The 25,208-nt window shown below is 40.0% G+C and overlaps 2 protein-coding genes across 9 annotated transcripts; one reads left to right on the top strand and one right to left on the bottom strand.

The window, feature by feature from the left end:
• Positions 1–7,460: 7,460 nt before the first annotated feature.
• Positions 7,461–12,219, top strand: LOC125903572 (uncharacterized). 4 transcript variants are annotated; one of them, XM_049600592.1, is made up of 3 exons: positions 7,461–7,647; positions 8,497–8,636; positions 8,746–8,870. In XM_049600592.1, exons 1-3 carry the CDS (start codon positions 7,642–7,644, stop codon positions 8,861–8,863), a joined length of 264 nt encoding a protein of 87 aa, XP_049456549.1. In that variant the 5' UTR covers positions 7,461–7,641; the 3' UTR covers positions 8,864–8,870. The 4 variants fall into 4 exon arrangements, with proteins under 4 accessions (XP_049456549.1, XP_049456527.1, XP_049456534.1 ...); XM_049600570.1 differs by having other exon boundaries at positions 7,470–7,647; positions 8,774–12,219; XM_049600577.1 differs by lacking the exon at positions 7,461–7,647 and having other exon boundaries at positions 8,530–8,636; positions 8,746–12,219.
• Positions 12,220–12,347: 128 nt separating this feature from the next.
• LOC125903593 (uncharacterized) lies at positions 12,348–25,208 on the bottom strand. Of its 5 annotated transcripts, XR_007451318.1 has the most exons (9): positions 25,137–25,200; positions 24,731–24,778; positions 20,151–20,273; positions 19,819–19,929; positions 19,490–19,546; positions 19,019–19,177; positions 17,474–17,612; positions 13,967–14,080; positions 13,770–13,794 (listed from the first exon to the last, which is right to left on the bottom strand). XR_007451318.1 is itself a non-coding variant. In XM_049600605.1 (8 exons), exons 3-8 carry the CDS (start codon positions 20,271–20,273, stop codon positions 13,747–13,749), a joined length of 612 nt encoding a protein of 203 aa, XP_049456562.1. In that variant the 5' UTR covers positions 24,731–24,778; positions 25,137–25,200; the 3' UTR covers positions 12,348–13,746. The 5 variants fall into 5 exon arrangements, 4 of the variants coding, with proteins under 4 accessions (XP_049456562.1, XP_049456589.1, XP_049456571.1 ...); XM_049600605.1 differs by lacking the exon at positions 17,474–17,612 and having other exon boundaries at positions 12,348–13,794; XM_049600632.1 differs by lacking the exon at positions 17,474–17,612 and adding an exon at positions 24,440–24,497 and having other exon boundaries at positions 12,348–13,794; positions 24,731–25,186.

Raw genomic sequence — 25,208 nt, forward strand, 5'->3', positions numbered from 1 at the left:
TGTCTTTATTAAGTGTGAACATTATTTTTGTTTTTGGTAGGATTGAATTTGATTCTTGTTTATAGTTCAAACCTTTTAAAGCCACAGTGTGTAGGAATTTCTCCCATCTAACGTTGAAATCATATATTGCATTCAAACGGATAGCACACTCTAGCGCCTCACTGTTTCAAACGCATATTGCAACAACGGTAGCCGCTGTGCACCAAAAAGCTATGATAACGTTGATGAAACCATGTCATCCGATATTTCATGGAGTATTCATTCAGGCTCCTACACAGACACACGCGACGCGAGTTGACAAACCCCCTCCTCACCATGCTGGCTGTGTTTACAACGTAGGACTGTTGGGGCGGGTGTAAATCGAAACAAACCAATCACGTCTTGTCTTTTGACAACTGACAAGAGGCTCAACCTCACACACCTCATCTCTCTCCTTGCATCACTGAACCGCTGACAGCTGTTAGCTGCTCTTAGCGGCACCGCTACTACCCCGGCACTACTGCAGCATAACAAAGTCCCACTCTTTGAGCATAATGCAGGATCATACATATGCAGCATCACGGGAGACGAAATCCTCGTCGCCAAGAAAGTGCAAAAGGGAATCAAAAAGGCAATATGACCGGTGAATTCAAAAAATGAGGGTCATCATCGGGATGACATGACATATGAATGCAGACATCGATTTTTGCCAATAAACAACTGAAAATGTTACACAATGTCCCCTTTAAATTTGCAGGACATTTAAAGGTATCTTAAAGGAATACTTCACCCACAAAATGATCATTGTGTATCAGCTAGGCCTAGTCCTACTGTGTTACCTTGGATTTATGTAGGAAACTAGAGCCATGCTGCTAATATGGCTAAAAGCAAATCTAAGTGTTATGTGCTTATGTAAAAAAAAAAAGAAAATAATAAAAAATACAGTTTACCGATATTGTATATTGTTATCAATTTTTTTAATCACCCAAATTGTGATATCATAGTGCCTTTAAAAATACAGTATTGGTTGGGTTATAATCATATGGATTTGAACAGCAAGTTCAAAATGCGTGCTTTATTATATTTCATTTGTTTACAGGCTGCTTGCTCTCAACCATCCCTTTTATTTACTGTATTCTACAGATAGCTAAAACAAGAAGCAATTTGGTCGGCCTGGTTCCAGCAGTACAGTCTTTTGGTTTTTACCGAAGTCTGTCTGAATTGGTCAGTAAAAAGACAGCCAGTACCACCTCTTCTCTTTGTAATTAAACTGAGAGTCTACAAAAGAAAACTTGCTGCCTAGTGACATCAAGCAGACATCCAGAGATTTACCAGAAAAAAGTATTTCTGGAGACGAGACAAGCATAAAAACCATCTGAGTGTCAAGAGGGGCTCTAAAAACAGAGGTAGTCAGAAGGATCTACCCCAAATGTGACTCAAGTTATTGTGATGTGACTGTCTACAATTATGAAGACAATAATATTGTTCCTCTGACTACTGCTGCTGAAACACTACTGAGTATGAAGCTCAGAAAAAGAGGGCCGACCGATGAGCAGCAGTTATTTGGGTTATTCTTGAGGAGGACAGCTGAGCATTGTTGTTAATTGTAAAAGAACTCTTTTGGATCAAACGCTCACATCATCACAGAGAGGTCCAGCACAAACAGGAAGTTGTGAAAGTGAGACTTTCAGTTGTTATCTCCGCAATGATAAAAATGAGGCTTTTTTTTTTTTTTTTTTAAATCTAGAAATCTATTTTCTGATTTGATCTGGTTCTGCTGCAGATACAAATTGGTCCATGTCTTAGCAGTTTATGAATATATTTAGCAACCGAAGTTATGATCAACATACTGCTGCTATGATGGGCAATACCATTTTTGGTGCTGGTGCTGAAGAACGGAGCATATTAAATACTAAAGATAGGCTGAGGCAGGCTGCTGGAAGGCACTACGGGAGAGGCCTTAATTGACTCACCTTCTGCTATATGCATTTTATCTTTAAAAATATAAAACATTGTGGGTTCAGCTGCCTCAGGCACACCCATTGCTAAAAGGTACAGTCAAGTCTACAGCCATGCAATTTGCATTGTCTAACATTTGCAGAGGAATGCGTGATACTAAAGATCTCAGCAGCCAACTTCAGCACCTGACCTTAACTGATCTTCTCACTGAATGGGAACAAATCTCTCCGGCCAGGTTCCTAAATCTCATGAAAAGACTACCCATGTGAGTGAATGCTCTTACAAATTAAATTAATTTGTTAGCTTAGTTAACAGCAGGGCCACGCCTCAACCACACCTCGAATTATCTGCAAAGCCACCTGGTCAACCCATTCTGCTCTGTTTGTCTCAGATTTCTCGACCCACCGTCATCCTCTTTTCCCTTCTCCCCTCATCTTTTCTTACTCAGTCGGGTGCACACCTATCCCATGTCTCATTCTAGGTACCTTCTGGGGGCCTGTAATCAGCTTGAGTCTCCCTCTGCCCGATCTCCAGTACATCCTCCCAGATCGACCTCTCAGAAGACATCCCTCTTCCACCTTCACCCACTTACATCCATTCAACAGCCTTCAACAGCTAACACCTTCTGAAATACAATTATACATTTAAACGGCATATTGCTCTGGCGTGGTACTTGCTAGTGAACTCCTTAATAATGGCAATGGTTTTGGCATCACATATGAGTGTAATCTTCAGATGCCCACATGCTTTCAGGGATTCATTTTGAAAGGAAGAATTACATGCACACAGTCCATTTTCAAATGATTAAGGCTTTTATTGGAAATGCCTCAACAACTAAAAGCTTCAGATCAGATTAACTTTTAAATATTCATGTGTTGATTTTTCTTTTTACCTTGTCTCAGGTATTTGGACCACACCATGTAGGTTGTGCCCACGACACACGGTTAACTCTGTTTTAAAATGATTCTGTAGCTGCACCCTCTTGGTCACGTCTGCATTTTACTTTGTTTGTTCTCCATTGGTTTTACAGCCATGAATGTTAACAAAACAAAGTGCCATTAAAAGGATGGTATGTGCATGATTCCGTGGGTATCTGATAAATGAAGTGCTGCTGCCACATCTAAGATCCAAAATAAAATAAAAAATTTCTTGCCTTTTAGCCTTTATTAATAGAAAATAGAGACAAGAAATCCTGGCACTGGAACAAAAATCCCTGGCTGGAGTTGAACCAGGGACGTTCCAGTTTCAGTATACGGTATGCACCCCAAGGCCAACAAAACGCTCTGTCACTTTTGAATGCTCTCCAGTCTTATTTGAATCGCTGCTCCCTGGTACGTCTGTTGGCAGCTTAGAGGCGCTGATCTGCTGCTACTGTGTGTGTTTTGCAAGGGTGTTAATGCACAGATGAGTGTGTACAGTGTCATGCCAAAGAGCTAAGATTAGCAGTCACCAAATATCATGACTACGATGTTCTGGATGTGTGAGCAGAAGTTAGCAAGCGAGATGAAGATGATGTTACATGTGTAAAAATGGAACCGGGACAAGAGGTTAACAGCTGGAGCTCTGAACTGTGTGTTTTGCAGAAGCAGGTTGAGCTGGGTTGGCATGATGTGTGTCTACTTGGATGACACAGCATCCTGTTTGGTTGATCCTTTTTATTTGAAGTGCTATGGGTACATTTTAGCATGGGTAGCTTTGGAATTCCTGACCTTGGAGAACTCCTGAGGTACACATGAAAACTATGTTGTGATGATATGTGTCATGAACATTTACTTGGGGCTTGGAAATTCTGTCAGAGGCTTTAAGGACTTGTTTTTTTAGCCATACTACTACAGTAACATGCCTCTGGATATGGCTCTGTTGGTCAGTTGATCTGTCCCTTTGGACCAGACTGAAATATCCCAACGACTGTAGAATGGATTTCAAGGAAAGTTTGGTACAGACATTGATGGTGCCCAGAGACGGAATCTTAAATGGTAGCCTCAGTATTAATCCAGTACTAACCTTCTGTGCTGTAGCCAACAGCATCCACAATTTATATCCACTAAAAGTGCTTGTTTTTGCCACTGACAGGCTCAGATTATTATAAGTGTCTGACTACTTATCAAAAGGACTACTACAGAGAAAGGCATTTTTGTTAAGGAATGAGATCTTTTTTGATTAACCAGAAATAGCCCTGAAATTGCCATCATTGAACCCACCAGATTCCATTTAAATAAACAGTTATTTTATTATTAGATAACCCACTTAATCCCAAGATGACAGAAACAAAATAAAACTCACAAAAGCCGTCTTCGTTTGTCTCACCTCTGTCTCTTCCCTGTTCCAACAATCCCTAACTCTGGTTTGGTTGAAATAAACCCTTAACTTACCCAGTTAGATATGAAAATATGTCAGCTCTATGCACGTTAAAATTACAGTTTATGTAAAAGGAGTTTGGTGTGGTTGGCTGTTTCTGTTAAACAAAAAGGATCTTATTCTTTCACAAAAATGTTAGCCTCTGCTGGGATCCTTTCCATAACTTGTCAGACACTTAAAATAATAATTTGAGCCTGTCAGTGGCAAAAACAAGCACTTTCGGTGGACATTATTTTACGGTGTTTAATTGCTCGCAGGGATTACATTGCAGATGGTTTTGCCACTGCTGGCTGCAGCAGGCTGCAGCAGTTTCGCTCAATACTGGTCCAAATTCCAAAACTTTGTTCCAATTGTTCACTTAGACACAGAAACATGAAGGTCCAGTTTGGAAGTTAGCCTTTGATGATTTTGAGGATCCCCTGACTTTTCCTCAAGTGCTACCAACAGGCTGACATTTGCAATTTGGTGTGGACATTTATACACCAAATTAGTCTTTGTGAACTTTGATTATCCCCTGACTACTCATCCAGTGCCATCATTAGGTCAGTATTTCAGTTTGTCCAGTACTTTGATTTATCTGTCTTTGCCCAAAACCTACAAAGCTATGCTCTTAAACAAAATAAGTTCCATGTATATGAGGTGCACTCTTGCAGTGTTTCTGCAGGCACAGCAATCATGTTGAATCAACTTCACACTGTACGCATGTGTTGTAAGGAAAGCCCTGTGCTCTAACTTGTGCTGGAAGGTAGTACAGAACGTAAGCTATGGGAGTACTCAACAACCTCAGACACAGAAGTATCATTGTGCGCCAGAGAATTTTGGCTTCAGTTGCTTCAACAATAAAAATAGTAAATATAACCTCAAGTGGTTGTAAATATAACCCCAAGTGTCAGTTCATGTTGTACAAAGTGCCCATTGGGATTTTTAACATTTGAATGTAAAGTCTGGCCTGATGTTAGTACGGAAGGTAAATGCAGACACACTTGAAGATGCTTTTTTTTTTTGCTTGACCTTATTGCAAGATGGCCTTAAACACCTTTTCTGACTTTTTCTGATTTTGTCTTGACAACTTTGTCTTTGCAGCTGTAACTAAGGTGTGTTTTTGTGTCAAGGCAGTAATTATAATAAATCACTGGGGGGAGACCCATCTCCTCAATATTTGAATATGCTAAAAATTTACCAAATGTAATCATAATAATTTATGAACTTAACAAATTGCTTTTATTATTACCAGTTTGAGTACTATTTCTAGTATATGGTGAACTGCAGTTTTGCACGTGCTTTGCAGAAGTGGTGTTGCCATACTCCGGATGTATTCCACTAACGTTAATGTCTTCATTATATTATATTTGTCAGATAGCTCACGTGAAGTCTGAGTAAATTGTCAATAATTTATGCAAGTGTAAGCTATGTAGACAGTAGCTTTCTTTTATTGCATATTCATAAAGTATATTGTATAGCTGTGCTTGCTTATAATAAATAATAATCTCCTCACAAATTTCCTAATATATTAGGAAATGAGTTATCAACTTTTTAAACTTTTTCTTGGGGGACAATGTCACCTCCATTGCTACGGCCTTATTTTGAGTTCTACCTGATTCAGGAACCATGTCAATACTATAATGATGTGTGACTTACTGCGCTCTTACTAAGAATATAAGAGTTGAAAATGGGTCATCGTGTCACCAATTGGCCTCTAACCCTGAGATGATTTATAGATATAGTCCCAGAACATGATGTGTTTCCTAAAAGTTGTAGCTCTGTGTGTGTGTGTGTGTGTGTGTGTGTTTGTGCTTGCCAAATGGAGACCTTCCCTCCTTGGCGCACTGCTAGTACAGTACGTGAGCTATGTCACCATGCACCCAGTGAGTGGGATTACTCTAAGCCACCATTTGTCCAGCACACACGTTTCTACTGTGTGTGTGCCATTATTGTTTCATTACAGCATCATTGTTTTTCAAAATTATGTTAAATAATTAACAAAATTAATTAAATAATGTTATAATTACCTGGTATGCGCGTTAACCATCCATGCAGGGTTTAGCTGTATATTTCATTCTGCAACCTTACACTCACACACTGAATTATTAATTATTCATCACAAATGATGGTTGATACTGTTAAATTAAGTAAACAAATTACTAAATTGGATAGCACACCTAAAAAATAACTTGCTTTTTAAGTCATCTGCTACATATTCTTATATACACGTTTTGCAAAAACATGTTTGTGATACACATTTTATACATATATTTAATTGGCACTGGAATGAGCTGTGTAAGAAGTTATTATTAAGCAGTGCCACAAGACTCATTCTAAGTAGGCCGCTATGTGAAAGTGTCCCAGTAGCATTTCCATTGCACAGTTGCCAGGGAAATGTACTACTGACCAGTACAGCTGAATGTGCGGTGGTAACATTAGAGTGCTGTAGAGCTTAAAAGGCATGACAAGCACATGGTGTGGAAGGGTGGAGAAATGGCTTAGTATGGAGTTGTCAACAAAGCGTCAGGCTGGGGGCTGGCTCACTGTCCTGGCACGGGGGAAGTTTTCCTTCCTAGAATTGGTCCTTATAGAAATGTTTAGATGCATCGCAGGTGTCTTTCTGAGTGTATCTGCGATAGGTGCAGCTCGGAACACAGTTGCAGACTCTCCTGGAGACTTGAAGTTGACAAATAAAGCCAATTTAAGATTTGATAATTGATGCAGTTTGACATATGTACTGCTTTGACAACTGTGTGCACAATCATGTGCCCTTAAACTCCACAGTTTAAGCTCAGTGCATACTACACACCATTTTTTTAACTGACCATGACCTCTGACCTCTGACCTCCCTGCAGGACAAAGACAAAATAAGGGGCTCCCTAAGAGAATGAGGTCATTATTCTTTTATAAACATGGCAGGCACAGTCTTGTAGTATTTTTTCCCCATAATGTCAGCTTTGGAATGATTGCATATTTGTGCATTTAAAAAAATGACTTTCCTGATACCATCTTATTGAGAAGTGAATATAGGTAGTGGCTCTGTTTGCTACAGTTCTGTGGTCTCCTGCTGGGCTGGTCTCAAGCCCCATCCATAAAGGGTCATGGAGATTGTGACGTTAGATGCCAGCGTTCCATATAAGCACCTGTCCCTCTGCGTCACACCAAGCTCCCAATATGAAAAGCGTGTGATTGTTTTCCGAATGAGACAGGGTGCGTATATAGTAGACTGGCACTATATAGCCTCTATAGAGGTTATTTTCTCCATTCAACTGCAAGCAAGAACCGCTGAGACACTGCACACAGCAAGCTCTTCACTGCACACGACAGGATAGAGGGATTTCTTTACTCCTTTTCCAATATAACATGGAGGTAAGAGAATATTCATTTATTTGATGTACATGCTCAAACATTACTGTAATGACTACCATGCCCTTCACTAATAACTTGAAATAATCAAGTAACACTTTGATCATCATGGCTTTTTGTTTTCATTGTTTATATAAACTGATTGTAAACATTTATTGACATTTATGTACATTAAACGTATTTATATGTTGTCTTGCTGATGTGCTTAAACTATGACTTAGATACCGAGGACTGATTACACCAGAAAATGAATGTCTTTACATGATTTAAATGGTTTATAGCATAGAAGAAAAGACTTCTTGTGCTTGTACATTCCTAGATTTATCTAAAAGAAGATGCAGGCCAGTTGTGCTCATTTGGCAGAAATAAGGAGACAAGGCTTTAATCGGTAGTAGCATACATTGTCTTGCAATGTCTAAACACCTGTTTAAGCTTTAAATGGCAAGCCATGATGCATGTTAACGCTGTAAAGCTATCGATCTGCCAGAAGAAATAACAGGAAATGACAGATACCTATTAAAAATATTGACAGTCGGGGCAAAAAGAAGCAAAAAATGCGATTGTATATGGCTACAACCTGACCCACCTACAGAAGGTGACTGACTTGAAATCATCAGAGAGATTCATGAGATGGAAAGACTGACTTTCTTGCTAAAATTGAGAAATGCATTGCAAGATGGACAAAATGGATAGTACATTTGTTAGAATGAGGAATGTGTTTGTTGGTTCACTCTGTCCATCCTCATTGCATAAAATGTAATTTACCTCCCTTTGTGCTGTCTGCCATGATAATTATAATAAATTGTCTTGTCATCAATAACCACTACTGACTCTGAGCTCTGTACTCTCCAGGTGGCACCTTGTGTCCAGGAAGCTAGTAGCCACGCAGCATCGCTGCTGGCAAGTCTAAACCTCCAAAGAGAACGAGCTCAGTTCTGTGACTGTGTGGTCAGACAGATACAGAGCCCGGGTCAACTGCACGCTGCACACAGGTGAGGTAAACAAACACGCGATGTACCAACAAGTACATATTGGCATCATGTCAGTAATTCTTGTTTTTATTGGTGGCATGTCTAACATAATGTTCATGATTTCACACAGCATCACATGTTGCTCTTTGCTCTCCAAGGTGTGTCCTGGCAGCCTCAAGTCCAGTGTTGGCGTCTATCTTGTCCTCTACTGGTGCCCTGGTGGAACTGCAGGCTCCATGTTTGTCTGACTCTGTGCTTGCACTTCTTCTGGACTATATTTACACAGGGGCATTGCCATCCACTCATAGCCAGCACCAGTATTACAATCTGCTCACTGCTGCCTGCCACCTGCAGATGGATGAACTGCAGAATGCCCTGAGGGCTTTGCAGACTGAGGTGAAAACTGTAGATAATGTAAATGCCTCCAATCAACCACATGAAGACAAGTATTTGCCATCATCACTGGAGAAAAAGGATCATCAATATCCACCCAATGTGGACACATGCGATAATATAGATCCATGCAGAAGTTGCAGCGAAAATGATGCAAACCACTGTAGCAAAAAAGATGGAAGTGCCTTCTGTAGTATATCTGAAAGCACTGAAAGTGACATCAATACAGCTAACTGCAGACCACAGCAATTGATTCAAAACATCAACTGCACCACTGAAGTGCACAGGGTTTCTGGAGTAGACAAAGAGGTGCAAAAGGATCCGTTTCACTCAGCTCATTCAGCTGGCACTATAAAACCAGAGAGCTGGCAGAGGGGCACAGAAGATGAGCCAGAGCGGACAGTTGAGAGCAAGATGAGGTCAAATTTACTTTGCATTGCTGGGATACAAGAGGAAGAGATGAGCACAGCAGCAGAGGAGAAGCAAACTAACAGAAAAGAGGAAGACAAGACTCCAATCCGTCACTCTCCCCTTCTTTGTCTCTCGACCTCTCACCTTAAGGGCTATGTTTCACCCTCACAGTACTCCTCCTCATCCTCTTCCTCATCACCACATCCATGCTGTGGGGCAGTACCTGTCATTTGTCACAGCAGTAGTGCAGGAGTGATCCAGTTGGCAGAGATGTCTCCAATGCGTTCTCCTTACCATCCAGTATCTCAAGCCCCAGTCAGCTCCAGCAGGGCCTCTGACCCAGAAAGCATTAACAATGAGAGCACTGATGAAGGTACTACCACTAGACACAAGAAACATTGTGCAGTACAGAATCAGGATTGCAGAAACAGTAAAGATCACAGTAGGAGTTGGGATTACAAGCATGTTTCAAATCAATCTGACATCCTAAAACAGGTTTGCAACTGCAGCAATGCAGATGATTTGATAGGACAGAATGATGAACATACGAGCAATGGATTATCCCCCATTACAGATCATAATGATAGCCATGCTCATTGTTATTCAATTCACAACAAGAATCCTATCAAACATTTTAGGGATGATTCAGGGCCACAGAATAGGGATTGCAGCAGTTTTGCCAGAAGATTAAAGTATAAAAATGATCTTAATTTTGAGGGTGTCCCCTCCAAGCATCAGGGACTGGAAGGTTCAGATTGCCACAATGTCCGGAAGGCAACAGAGGAGCAGTCCATTCGCTCACAAGATCCGAAACCTGATGTTCCACTTCCTGTACAGGATACAGACACAGGAAATGGCGCGTGCTGTGGAAGTTTGTGTGCTGAAGGAGAAGCGAAAGAGGAAGACGGTTACTCGAGGTGTCCAGCTGAAACAGATAAACAGGACGGCCACTGCAACTTGGATAGAACTGAGACAAGCACAAAAGCTGCTGCTTCTAGCCAGCATGAACGTGACTCAGACAACACAGACAGAGGTATGACAGACAGAAGTCATATCTCCACCACACTTGAATCATGTCTGGATAGTGTCACTGGTGGTCTCTCTGGCTTTGAACGCCGCACATCTATGGAGGTTGACAAGATGTCAGGCGCTGAGATCACAGAGCCAAACATAGCTTTTACTGTGGATCACAACATGTCTGACTCTACGTATAGTGTTGTGGGGCCATCATACTATGGACTTCTTCAATATCACTGCCTACCACAGGAGGAAGAACACTTATCATACGGATACTCTGGTCGCAGACGCTCCAACTTTAGCCACCCTGATCATTCAGACCAGTCCAGTGATGAGGAGGAGGTTAATGGCTTTGCCAGTCCAGGTTACAATCCTCTGAGGCAGCACTTTGCTACAGCGAGCACAGACCAGGTTCTGCTGCTAGACATTAGTGCCAAACCTGCTGAGTTGCTAGTTGCTAATGCATTCGGCCAAAAGAAAACATTTGGAAGTGGGTTTGGGAATACTGATAGAGAGAAAAGGAATGAAGCGACATCTGTAGCAGGGGTTGACACTAGATCTTGGGTTGGGGAAATTAATGTTAAAGAAAGAAAATCTGTCAGTAAAGATCGAAGCAGGCCAGGAGCTGAGGTTATACATAAAGCTAGGGTTGCTGAGGGGATGTGCGACCTTAAAGAGGGTGATAACCAGACCACTGTCTTGACAGTCTGTTCCCCTCCTAGTGTGCCAGACTCTCTACAAGCCTCCATGTCATCTACCTTGTCTGTCTGCATACCTCCTACCCTGCCAGCCAGTACGGCAGCAAATATATCAGCTCATCTGTCAAACCCTGTTCACCACCCCTTCCAGTGCTCTCTGTGTGACCGTTCCTTCAGCCAGCGAGGCTCTCTGAATCGACATGTGCGGAGCCACCTTGGTGTACGGCCCTTCCCCTGTCCCCGCTGCCCTATGACTTTTTCACGTCAGTACCGTGTCACAGAGCACATGCGTGTTCACCAGCGCTGTGTCCTCAGGAGTGACTTTCAGAAGCCCCACGTGTCTTCAACTTAGGACAACAAGGAGAGGCATGAAAGTTATTGTCTTGTCCGCCTGTCATTGAGAAATGGCACTATTCAAAGGCATAGATTTCCTGACCACATCGGGCAGGGGGACACATATGAAACAGGGGAGGTTGAGTTCATCCCCCACGGAATTTCGAGCATCAGACGCTTGATAATTTCCCTCACCCTGGTCATTTTTCTGCATCAATTTGTGGTGATGAAAGAAATGAAAGACCTCCGCCACTGCTGCTTTCATATTCTTATTGGGGGGATCTCACATGTTCTCAATAAGAGGGACGTGTCCCTGCACCAAACGAGAGTCCATCTAGCTGGTGACCATAGTGGAGCATTCAGCTGCTACTGAGCCATTTCCACCCAGGACCGAATGAATGCTTACAGCAGTTTTAATATTTTTATTGTAACAATGTATCCATTGACAATGTGAAAACTGAATGACAATGTGAAAGGAGTTGCTGATGAACCTACAGAGAATTATCGACATTAATCTCGTCACTCTCATCTTTTTTTTAAAAAAAAAAAAATAGCTGCTCATGTATCGTTTTGTATGTGTATATGATATAAGATGTGTCGGATCTTGATTTAGATTTGATTAGATTTGGTGTTTTTCCAGTTTTCAGATTTTTACATCAACTCTTTAAATGATACTAAATAATAATAATAATGATATTTAAGTTTGAATTTGATGTTTGGTTTTGCAAATAAAGCTACAAACACAATCTGAATCCATGGATCTTTGTTTGATTTGTTATGTTGGTCTGTTGGAAAATGTGAAATATTGTTGAATTAAAATAAAAACTCAGAACACCTCCTGATGCCTTTCTACACACAGTTAAGAAGGACATACTCTGAATAGTAGCCAATTTTCTTTATTTGTTTTGGTAAATTGATCCAAAATAACCTAACATGCTTCTTGCAAACGTAATGTGACAGTTACATAGGAAGGGTACAGACATGTCATAATTTGAATAGCATCGCTCTGTTCATATCACAAAAGTATTAATGATGCATCTCACATGCGGTACTCTGTAAGTGGGGACAGTACGATGGTGTCACAGTGTTTGTACTTAAGGGTGTTGCTGCTGAAACATGAGCTGACATGGTAAAAAAAATGTGTCAAGGGCAGCCATGAGGATCTCTGCATGTTCTGTCTTGTCTATGCCAAACTTCTTCTGTAAGGGACGATAAGGTGGAAAAGGATCACATGGTTCTGTGCTCGACACTTCAGATAGTAAAAGCAGAGAACAGGTTACAGGAGGTGACATGTTTATGGTTGGAGTTGTTAACATTACATCTTCATGTTCAGATGTTCCCACTCTGTTGTCAGAATAAAAAAAACACTCTCGTTAAATGTTTCGGGATTAGCATGGCTGTGTGTGTTTCCATTTGGTAATAATGCACTTCTAAATGCCAACCAAAATAAATGCTTATGCCTATGGCTCTAAAAATATTTAAGCATGATTGAAGAATCAAGATTTCTCACTCATATAAGCACAAGCTTGCAACTCATCTGGAGTTATAAATGTTAATATGTAATTAATGGTTAATAATTAAGGATTCTTTTATTACAATTACTGAAAAATATCGGATGAGGTCTGTAATCAAACTGTCGATTAGATTTTTCCTGCTGAATTAAAGCTAAAAATACTTCTCTTATTAATGGTGCATAACAGCTCAATCAAGTATTAGTAAAACCATTTATAAAATCATTAGTTACAACTTTTAATCCCTTTCTACAGGGTGCATTATCAAAATGTGGTACTGTAACAAGAGCACCTGTCAGCGTATCTCTGTTTAAGTCTGCCTTTGATAAATTTGAATGTTTTTGAGCCTATACAAGTTTTCTTTAACTATCTCAGAGGAACACTGGTTTCACTCAGACCTTTGTCCTGTGGTGCAAACACAGCGTGCTGACAAGTCAGCCAACGCCAGACTGCAGAATAAGTAGCAGTTAATTGCCTATCATATTCATCTCCAACATCCCATTGAGCTTGCTGTTCAAAAGAGGGAAATACAGTGCTCACGTGGGACCGGCAGTAGTAATAGACTTTACAAGGCAATGCATACATACATATGATCTGTATTGTATTGTATACAACAACCCAAAAATGCTGATGGGAGGTAGTCTGTGTTTGGGAATGATGCATCCTGTTGTGCCCACAAAGAGAGATACTTGCTGTCCTTGTATGCTTCATATTTCTTCTCTCTGCTCAGTTGACAGTATCTCACTTCAGGCCTTCCTCTTGGACTCGCTATTCAACTGGTGGTTCAGCCGACGTAGCAGTCATCACTACAATGGCCTGAAGAGAAGAGAAAGAAGACAACCCCAGTGCTTGACTTAGCTTGTCCTTACTCATGTTGCAACTTTGTTTAAGCTTATGAAATATTGTGAGACATTCTCGTAGCGAGTGGGCACATACACAGCTCTCAGCACAGAGTGTAATGTGTATAGAAGTGGTGGTCTTTTTTTACCTTACTCTTTGTGGAACGCAGGGCGGCCCCAGCCAGAAATGACATTACAATGAAAATTATCCCACCCACGCCAGTGTAGAGCAGGAAGATCTGTTCTGAAGCCATTTCTAGTTGCTGGACAAACATATAAAGAAACACATGAGTGATTTCCATTCTGTGGACTAAAACGTAATGTGCTGTATTACACCTTAAGATGAGTTTGGACAAAATGTATGGAGTCTGAGAGTGTTCATTATTAAGCTCATTATGATTTTTTAAAATTCGGATTCTTTATTTCAGTACTTTTTTAAATTCAATTCCTGCCATTTTTATTTATAAAATGTTTGTTTTTATTTCACAATGGCGCTTTTAATCAGAAAGTCTTTGCCCAATCCCATTTCGTATTTTAACCACCTCACCCCCTCAGAACAGACTTACAGGGGTCAGTGGATCAAATCTTTCCCTGTGAAATGGGACAACCCTTCAAGACCTTCAGCCTGTTTAGATGCGCATCTAGAAGTATCGCATCGGAAAATTATTATGGAAAAGCCAAAATTCAAATTAAAATCCCCTGAAAGGCACAAACTAAAACACGCTCATTTTAGCCGGGTTTTGGTTGATTCGAAAAAATGTTGATTCGCAAAACAGGGGATGGAAACAGTTATGTTAGGATTAAGTCTGACATAGCGCACCTCTCTCTATGGTGATATCCACACTCCAGGTCAGGAAGGCAGTAATGCATTTACAAGCCGTTGCCAACCGCCAGAAAATGTAGAAGAAGAATGCGAGACTTATTTTGTTTCCGGTTCTGCGGAAAACTTGCACAAGTTCGTAGTTTTCACCCAAGTCTGTACATTTAATGGAAACACACAGCATTCGTTTTTCTTTTAATGCACATTTCCTAATGATTCGAATCATTTTTGGATGGAAAGATAGCTACAGATAAGTCAGTAGTCGCTGATGGTGCCGTTTATGTCAACAGACTTGATGAGTGTTCTGGAAATTGCAAATATCCCGTCTTCTGCTGTGATGATTTCTCGAGCATGGGCTAGAGGCATTCTTTTGATGTTGTCAGGATGCATGTGATTTGTTCACAACTTAAGTTTCACGCCATCAAGCAATAAAGTCATCAAATAAAAGAGAACACTGCTTCATTACCAGGCCACAAGCAGTACTCTATAGGCAAACATTAGCAACTCGTGCTCCAACCCTGCCAGTCTGTGCTGATATTAGAGGAGCAGGAACAAGTGCAGCAACTTTGCTGCCGGACTTGCGTTTAATTTGGGGCGTCACATGCCATAAAAGTCATGCACAAGTTAGCAATAACAATATAACGCTAGCTAGCTGGGTAGCCATTGGCATACTAGCAGCCATCCTGCCAATGACTTCTCATGACACTCAATTTGGAGTGTGCCTTTGAAAAACCTGCGTTTAGAGTAGGAATCGACCGATATGGGTTTTTTAGGGCTGATGCTGATTATTAGTAGTCAAGGAAACCGATAACCGATATTTAGAATCGATATTCGTTTGCAGTAAAAATTAAAATTTTGGTGTCAAAATTTAGAATAACACACCTGGGATTAGACTGAATACAACAGTATATTGTTTGTTTGTTTTTGTACTTTAATAAAGGATAATTTTTAAGGTACATTTGATGCTACTTCACTTCCACTCCACTATATTTAATAGAGGATTGTTTTACTTACTTTCTACTCTTATGATATATGAATAACAGTTAATTAATGATGTCTTATGTTCTCTCTCAGGTACATCTGATCCAGCCTGATTAAGTGCAAACCAATAAAGAGAGTGGCAGGAACAGGAACCTTGGCTCACTTCATTTATTGATAGCTTTAGTAGTTTAGTAAAAGTAATTTGTAATTACATGTGTTTAATATACCAGTCACATTTCATTTTTTCAGCAAAATGAGTACTTTTACTTTAATGCCAAGTAAAAATTGAATTTCCCCTCAGGGGGATTAATAAAGTATATAAATAAAATAAAATAAATAACAAATAAATTTAATTGATATTTTTCTATACTTTTTAAATGCATGTCTAAATGAACTAATGAAGACAAAACAAAACAAAACAAACTTCACATCAGTTGCTGAAGCTAGCATGCATGTACACAGACACACATGCACGCGCACACACACACACACACACACACACACACACACACACACACGTGTCCGTTAGCTTTAGCAGCCGATGTAAAGTAGTTTTAGACGACATTATTGTTTCCAACGGCCGCCCGTTGCGACTCATGAGCAACCACGTGAGGGGGGGAACAGACACTGAGATACAGTATGAAGATGGCGTGTTTATCAAGCATCAACAGTGGTGTCTTTAAGACTTAAAGGGATAGTGCACCCAAAAATGAAAATTCAGCCATTATCTACTCACCCATATGCCGACGGAGGCCCTGGTGAAGTTTTAGAGTCCTCACATCCCTTGCGGAGATCGGCGGGGGGAGCGGCTAGCACACCTAATGGCAGACGGCGCCCCAGACTAACGTCCACGAACACAAAATTGAATCCACAGAGTACCTCCATACTGCTCATCCATAGTGATCCAAGTGTGCTGCAGCCCCGACATAAAAAGTTGTTTCGAAAAACGTCATATGAACTCTGTTTTTAGCCTCACTGTAGCCTGTAGCTCTGACTGCTTCTCTGTGCTCCGCGCTCACCAGCGAAAGCATGAGCTTTTCTTACCCGTGTTTACATCATGTGACACGTGCACCGCAGGGAGAGACAACGATAACCACAGTAGCTAAAAGATAATTTGCACTACGGTCTTTTAGCAAAGGACAGCCCAACATGTCTGAAGACTTTGAAATTGAGGAGGAACAGCATTTCTTTGTTGAGCCGTATTTGTTTGAGCCCGAGTATACGCACGGAACTCAGGCTACTGGACGAAGCAGCTGCCACAGCTCACGAGCCTCAGCCAGCCGCAGAATACTGGAGTCGAGCACTAGAAACCTGGTGGTGTAGTTGTTTCAAATGCAAAGTAATGCCAGCGGATGAGGAAAGTCTTTGCTGCTCAGACTGGGAATTGGCGATGCCTGCACTTGAGAATCTGGACATCAGTACTGACGAGACTGCTGCTCTTCAGAGATCACGGATCACCCTGAGCGCGCGCACACGTGAGCGCGGAGCACAGAGAAGCAATCAGAGCTACAGGCTACAGTGAGGCTAAAAACAGAGTTCATATGACGTTTTTCGAAACAAATTTTTATGTCGCGGCTTCAGGACACTTGGATCACTACAGATGAGCAGTATGGAGGTACTCTGTGGATTCAATTTTGTGGTCTTGGACGTTAGTCTGGGGCGCCGTCTGCCATTAGGTGTGCTAGCCGCTCCACCTGCTGATCTCCGCAAGAGATGTGAGGACTCTAAAACTTCACCAGGGCCTCCATCTGCATATGGGTGAGTAGATAATGGCTGAATTTTCATTTTTGGGTGCACTATCCCTTTAAGCATAGAGGATTTCTTATTGCAACTTCGACATTTTCTGTTGCTTTACCTTCAAGCATCACACTGCTGCTTCACGGAACAGTCCTCTCTCCGCTCCTCTCTCTCTGTGCCGCTGCCTGCAGCGCTGCATCTACCTTCACTGTTGATTGGCCGTCACTCACTTGTGCCATGTAGCCAATCAGTGGGGGCTGTAGGCGGGACATTTGTTATGTCACAGCACAGAGTTGAGACTTCAGGCAGGCAGGCAGAGAGATACGGCTGCATGAGAGCCAAAGGAGCGCGTTTTAATTAAAATAAATGTATTTTAATTAAAATAAACGCATTTTATCGGCTATCGGTGGAAAAAACGGCCGATGCCGATTATCATAAAAATGCTGAATATCGGCTGATCCCTAGTTTGGAGGGCCGTGTAGCCTTAATATTCACCCTACCCCTTGATCCCAACAAGAACTGGGAAATCCTACCCCTAGGTGATAATGCGTAAAAAGGAGGTAGGCTCTGCGTTGACATGAAGCCTATGTTGTACCCCACGCTGTAGCCTGACATGCACCTCCTAGAAATGTAACTACATGTCGGGGTGACGCAGACCTCCTGTCTATTTTTGTAAGCTGAAACCATTTCCCTCAGCGTAAACAAAGCTTTTATTTACTTTTATTTCAGAGATAAAAAACAATAAATTGTGAAGACAATAAAGCCTCTAAAAAATAGCATTTTAAGTCTTTTGTGTGATTTATTCTTCAGGGATTTATACTCTGGGATCTGGGCTTCATATGAGCAGAGGAAATCTCTGCTCGTAGCTAGGCTAATTTATACAATGTAAAATGCTATAGGCTGGTGCTAATAATGTTAGCATGTTGTATTTGTTTGGAAAACATGTTTAGTATAAGACAGTTGTTTTGTCGGTGAACCTTGTGAGTTGTAATGGAGCTAAACTATGTGCTGTTACCTTTGTAAAATGTTGCTGTTGTCCCTGATTTTATATGAGAAGAGGAAAAGATCACCGGCCACTAGGCTAATTTATACAATGGAAAATGCCATAGGCTTGTGCTAATAACGTTAGCATGTTATATTTGTTTGGAAAATGTGTCTAGATAAAGACAAGTGTTTGTCTGTGAATGCTGCGAGTTATAGTGAAGCCAATTTATGTACTTGTGTTTGAAAATGTCTCTATTAAGCCATTGTTAATGTGTGTTTTGAATCAACTAAACTTTACAGCACTTCACAGGTGGTGGTGAAGGTGTAACTGCAGAGTGACACAGACGTGCCGCAGCACAAGTATAAGTGCTCACAATGGTAGGCGACGTGCGTAGGCTACGACGTAGGGTCTGCCGCACAAGCATAAATCCCACATACGTGGTAGGGGCAAGAGGTGTACTGGGATTGGGCCTTTGTCCTTCAAGACAAACGGCTATGTGAGGGTGAAGTTTCCATTTGATACAAAAATACAGAAATTGTGCGTTGTTCTTAAGGTTGTCCAGTATCATATCATAAAGCCTTCATTCAGCAAATGTTAAAGTAAAACTTTTTTTAACAGTATAATAATGGACACCACCACTAACAAAAACAACAAATACTGATAAAAAATAATATTCACCTCATATTCTGATGGAAATATACCATCGTCAGTCGCAACCATAATGTCTTCATCGAGGTGGACTCTCTGGAGGTTGTGAATAATGTTGGGCAAATAGAGAAAGATAATCCAACATGACGCCAGTAGGCTCACAATACTCAGAGCCAACGACATGGTTACCTGAATGGAGACACCAACAGAGAGAGATGAAGGAGAGGCAGACAGTAACTTACAAATACTGGTAATAGTTCATATGGTATATGGACAACTTGGAGAGTCCTGCAAACAGCCATAAATCAGTGAATCCAATTATGTTTAATCAGTCAGTGAAAAGAAAGAAAATCATATCAGCTCAAATTATTATTATTCCAAGCATATGTGTATTTCATATGATCTTAAAACATGTCTAGAGGGGATCTTTGTTAAAGTGTTTTATTTGCAGGTCCTCTTGGAAAGGTTGCCAGTGTTGCCTCACAATAGAATACAGCTTACAGTTTTCTTGGTCGGCTTGTTCTCTGTCACAATATACAGAGACCCACACACGAGGTACTACAAGGAGAAGGAGAAAACAGTTTTATTATGCATCCCTTAAATGTACCAGAGTGCTGCATTAGCTTGTAATTAGTAAAAAGGATAGAAAAACAAAGCCTATTGTTGGGGCTGAACTACTAAAGTGACTTTCTATCAGCCCTCAATCAAGTCCTGTACACATCTTGATTCTTTGTTATTCCTTAGTTATTTAATTTGGCTGGTTAGTCAATGAATGAATCCACAAGTCCATATGATCCACTAATGAACAGCTGTCTTGTCATGTTACCAACCAGGATTGCCAGCACCATGGCAGGCTGGAGGGGATTAATCTCATTATAGTGGACTAACATCATCAAGGTGCAAAAGATGAAGAAAGATGAGCCCAAGATTAGCACGACGATCTAAAAGAAAATCAAAAACGACATTAAGCATGACCTCATCACCTCTGTTTTATTTTAATCTTTATTGTCTGTACAATACAAGAATTAGTTGTGACTCTCACATTTGTGACCTTGGAAAATACTGTGATACATCATAATCAATAGGTATTTGATAAATAGTGTGTGTGTGTGTGTGTGTGTGTGTGTGTGTGTGTGTGTGTGTGTGTGTTTGTGTGTCTCACGCCAGTAATCTTGGGTTGCCCCTGCATGAAGCGGTGTAAAGGTTTGCTGCCCCCCAGCATGGTGCCTTGAAGACTTGCATTATTTCCGCCTGGTTCACTGGCATGTTGGAGCTCAACAGACATCTTATGGACAGAAATAGATTGAAAATATGAATATGTTACACTGGAGGAAGCAAAGTACAATTAATTCTGGTTTTTGTTGAATCCTGGTTGTGAGTCTTGTCACATTTTTTGAGTAGTAAAGTAAAAGTACATTGAATACAATCTGAAAGTTTTGTGTCTCTTTTCGGCAAAAAAGAAATCATATGTTTCTGAACAAAAGTTGAGTCTGATGGCCTGACATTAGCTGCCTGCTTGTTCTGGGACATAATAGCTGTATCAAAAACACTCAACAAGGACTTGTTTTCATGTGCAGTGATTGAATTTGATTGTTTAAGAGATTTATTAGAGACCTCAGCCGAAGACCTACAAATTCCGCACTGATACCCCTGACCTAAACCCAACAGGAAGTGAGGTATTTGCCCTTTCAAAGTAAGATTTCGCCTCAAAACCGCTTTTTCTTCAAAAATCAACTTGTCCTACATCATTTATCATATCGGCTTCAAACTCGCACACATGACAGATCAGCTCGTCCTAATCAGATCTTCTTTATAACTTTGTCATTACTGGAATGGTGTGGATTTTATGGCCTCTTACAGGTGATGTCTCACAAAACCTCTCGATGATTTTCGCGCCACCTTGACACATTAAAATGCCCGCATGAATGTCGTGGAAAGACAAAACCAAAACTGGCTTGTTCATCTCATCAGGACCTACAAATCACGCACTGTAACCACTGACCTAAATCCAACAGGAAGTGAGCTATTCGCCCTTTCAAAGTAAGATGTCATTTTTCAAAAATTCTCTTACTAAAAAAATATTTCCTCCTACACCGTTTATTGTATCGACTTCAAACATACACACATGATAGACCATGCCCTGCTAAACAATTCCTCAGAACAATTTTGTCATTACTTGGACAGTTTTGATTTTATGCCCTGTTAAAGGTGACATGTCACAAAACCTCTTGACAATTTTTGCACCACCTAGACACACTAAAATGGCTGCTGCGGCCCGTACGAATGGTGTAAAAAGATCAAACTAAAACTGGCTTCTTTGTCTCCTCGAGACCTACAAATCACTCACTGACACCACTGACCTAAAACCAACAGGAAATGAGCTAGTGCCTCTGAAAGTAACATGAGCAAATGAGTCAGCTGTGAGCTAGACATTGTAAACTTGCGACTAAGATTGCTTTTTTGACTCCACAAACGTGAACGCTATATATATCTGCGTTCGGAACGAGTGTATCTCTCTGGTGATATCTTCAGATTGACGATCAGACCCTGGGTTTCGGAGCAGGAAGGACTAGTTTGAGAAATTTGAAAGCCATCTTGGCCTCTCCCCCCTCCTCTCACTCAACTGCATGCAGTCATTAATTAGCATAACAATGGCTTCACTCTGACAGACACAAGCCTGTGTGTGTGTGTGTGTGTGTGTGTGTGTGTGTGTGTGTGTGGTCACACACACCTGACAGGATAACAGTGACCAAACTGACCAGCTCATGTGTCTCATTCCTACATTTTCCTAAATAAATGCCTGATAGCAAAAACATGTAAATGCAACATTTCCAGGTCAAACTCTTTTTCCTAATTTAGAATCTGAATCAAATCTGTTGCTAAAACTGTGTTGCAGCAGTACACAATGAAATACATGTAGTCCTGCTCAGTTTCTCCACTGAAATTAACTAGTGTCTGCCTGCTGTTACATCAGGAAAGTATACACGTCTTTGAGGAAATGTTACACTCCAAAATTACAAGCTCCTTTGTTTAATCACCACTTTAGTCTTTGTAAAAATCGTTTACTTTTATGATTTACTCTCCTTTATAATTCACGTTTTGTCCATGTTAATATTTGTTATCCTGTTAAAGGCATATTATGTATTTATACATTGATGTACTTACATCATAATGTGTTACACAACAAAGCAGGAGTACTGCCACCACAGACCTTTTTTACAGTACATGGGGAACACTTCAATTCTTCACAGTATGACAGACACCATGTTGTTGTTGTTAACATTATATAATTACTTAATCATGACAGTGTATTTCATTTTAACCCTTTGATGCACAACATGGGTCTAAAGTGACCCGACTGAGTTTTTATGTTCTATATCTTTGCAATAAATTAACTTCATCGTTCAGTATTCCAGGTTTTCCTCAATTAACTTGTTTTTGATCATTATACATCCTTATTTTATATTTTCCTTTCTTACTTTTTTAATAAAAACCCTTTTTGTATCACTACCCTTCTAATGCACAACATGGGTCTAAAATGACCCATATCCATTTTCTATGATATTTCATGTATGGCTGAGTGTTTCTATGATATATCTTTGAAATAAATGTATTTTATCATTTATTATTCCAAGTAATCAGTAAATATCTTGTTTTTGTTTAGCACAAATCATCATTTTATTTTTTTCCTTTCTTATTTTATGAACAAGCACAGCTTTTGTATTTCTACATCAAGTTTGCACACATGGGTTAGCATTTGGCAGGAACCTGTGAAAGTTGTTTGTTTGCAAGTAAGAACATACTTACCACGGACAACTATTCACAGCTCAGCACAGCTCCCTTTGTACATCTGATACATGTTAGTCTTGTTTTACAATTGTTCAAACATTACCCTAATAAAATATATGATGATAATTGTGAAATATAGTTGTACATTATATTTGATTAGGTTTAGGTTACCTTGAGAGTGAGTACATTACTTGTAAGTAATTACTGTTAGCTAGCTAGCTGTTGACATATTCTATTTTAGTTCTTTGTAGTTAGCAAACTATTGTAGTTAGCTAAGTGGATTATCTAACTATTTGGCTAAGTAGTTGGCTAAGCTACTTAGCCTAGGAGTTAAATAACTAACTTAATAGGATGGTGTCCTCCAGACTTGCTTCGTTTCAACGAAAAATCTCTTCTTGAATAAACTCTTCTCTTCACAGAAGTACCCATTAGTAGTTGAGAAACATATAATAAAATTCAGTAAAACTAAGTAAAATTGCAGAGCTACCAGACTTTGCTGCTATAATAGTTGAAGCGCGTGTTCTAGAATGACCCGCCCCACCCCTCCTTGAAGGTCAAGTTAATTTTATTTAGTTTTATTTTCTATGTAGCACCAGATCACAGCAGAAGTCATTTGAGGTTACCTTTCCTATAGAACATGTCTATAACTTGTCCTTTTATTAAGCAAACTCAATAGCCCCATGTCATTTATCTTGTTTACACCATGGCATGTCATTTCTGTCTCTACATAGTCATGTTATCTGTTATCAGAGGTATGTGTATGTGACAAAATGATAAATAAACATGTTGCAAATATTGTATGAGTGTTTGGCCCCACTCACTGCTGAAGTAATTATTTGAAACAAATTATTATTATTGTATTAAGTCATTTGATTTTAAATCACACTGGGATGAATGGGTCATTTTTTGATCTGTGTGTAAACTTGATGTAGTAATACAAAAACTATTTTTGTTCATAAAGTATGAAAAGAAAAATGGAAATAATGACCTGTTGTAATCAAATACAAGATATTTAAAGAATACTTGGAATATTCAATCATAAAATAATTTGATTTCAAAAGATAGAGCAAAGAAACACTCAGCCAGCATGAAATAACATGGGAAATGGATATGGGTCGTTTTTGACCCATGTTGTGCATTAGAAGGGGTGTGCATATGTTGTGCATCAAAGGGTTAATGTGGATGTTTTGGACAAGACATTTTGTTTCCATAGCTGACATATCACAGGTACATTTTAGTTAATACATCGGTTGAAAATTAAATACTTATGTATGTCATATAAAGTCCCTCTATTGCCAAAAACGACCTTGCGTTCTCTTGACATTGCTTGTTTTATCAACATTTTGACTCTTACGAATAATTCGCACTGTCTACGTGAGCTGGAGGCTGACAGCGAGAGCCCGAGGTCCCGTTCATCGCTGCTTGCAGCTTTAATTTTGTATTGCTTTAGTACCCTTGTGTGGGTGGTAACACATGGATCCCAAAATGTATGTGACTGCGCAGTCATTCAAGAATTTGCTGATGGAAAGAAATTTTCAGTAACAGAACTGAAAAGCGCGTTTTTTGACAAACTGACAAATTTTGTTTTTATTTCTTGTTTGAACTAGCTAAACAAGCTCTCAATCCTAAATCAGTTGGGAAAGTAAATTAAGTTTATTTCACCTGCTAGGCTACAATTGAATCAGCTTGTAGTTTGAAATTAGTTTTCATTTCTTTATGCCTAAATAGAAATTCCACACAAAAAAAGCAAAGTCAATACATTTTACATGTGTGTAATAATGTCAGTATCACAGCTGTCACTGTGTAGCTTCCATGAAGCTCCAACAGCCAAAAAAGAAATTAGACATACTTGTGGGATACGTTCAATGTTAACAAAATGTTTTTAATTTTAATATAACTTTAAAATAACAAAGTGTAAAAATGTAAGCGTACAGTACAGCAGTAGGTACTCACTTATCTCGAGACAATTAAGGACAAGCTTCCCCAGAAATATAGTTTAAGCTTGACAAAAAGACAAACAGAGTTACATTACAGGTGTAAAGAAACAAGATCAACATTACTTATACTGGAACATGTTTGGGACTGACCTGTCTGTCTATAGCCTGTGTTACATATCTCCAACATGTTGAATTAACCCTGATGTTTACAGCAAAGCTGCAAAGTATGTGATATTTACTGAGTGAACAGGCTACCATTATGTCTGGAAGGAAAAACATAAAGCTTCTCCTCCAGTCCACTGAAGTTTGGTGGTAATACGATGTGAGTATGAAGTGACTGTAGGCTAACATTAAAAAAGAGTTTCATGTAAAATCCCAAACAAAGCTGTTAGAAATGTTAGAGAGCAAGAGGAGTCAGATACCTTGTGTGGTCCTGTTTGTGGTCAGTGCTATGTTGGGGCCTGTAAACACTCACATCATGTTCACATCTGGAG

The sequence above is a fragment of the Epinephelus fuscoguttatus genome, linkage group LG2 (genome assembly GCF_011397635.1).
Source record: "Epinephelus fuscoguttatus linkage group LG2, E.fuscoguttatus.final_Chr_v1".
Classification (NCBI taxonomy): domain Eukaryota; kingdom Metazoa; phylum Chordata; class Actinopteri; order Perciformes; family Serranidae; genus Epinephelus; species Epinephelus fuscoguttatus.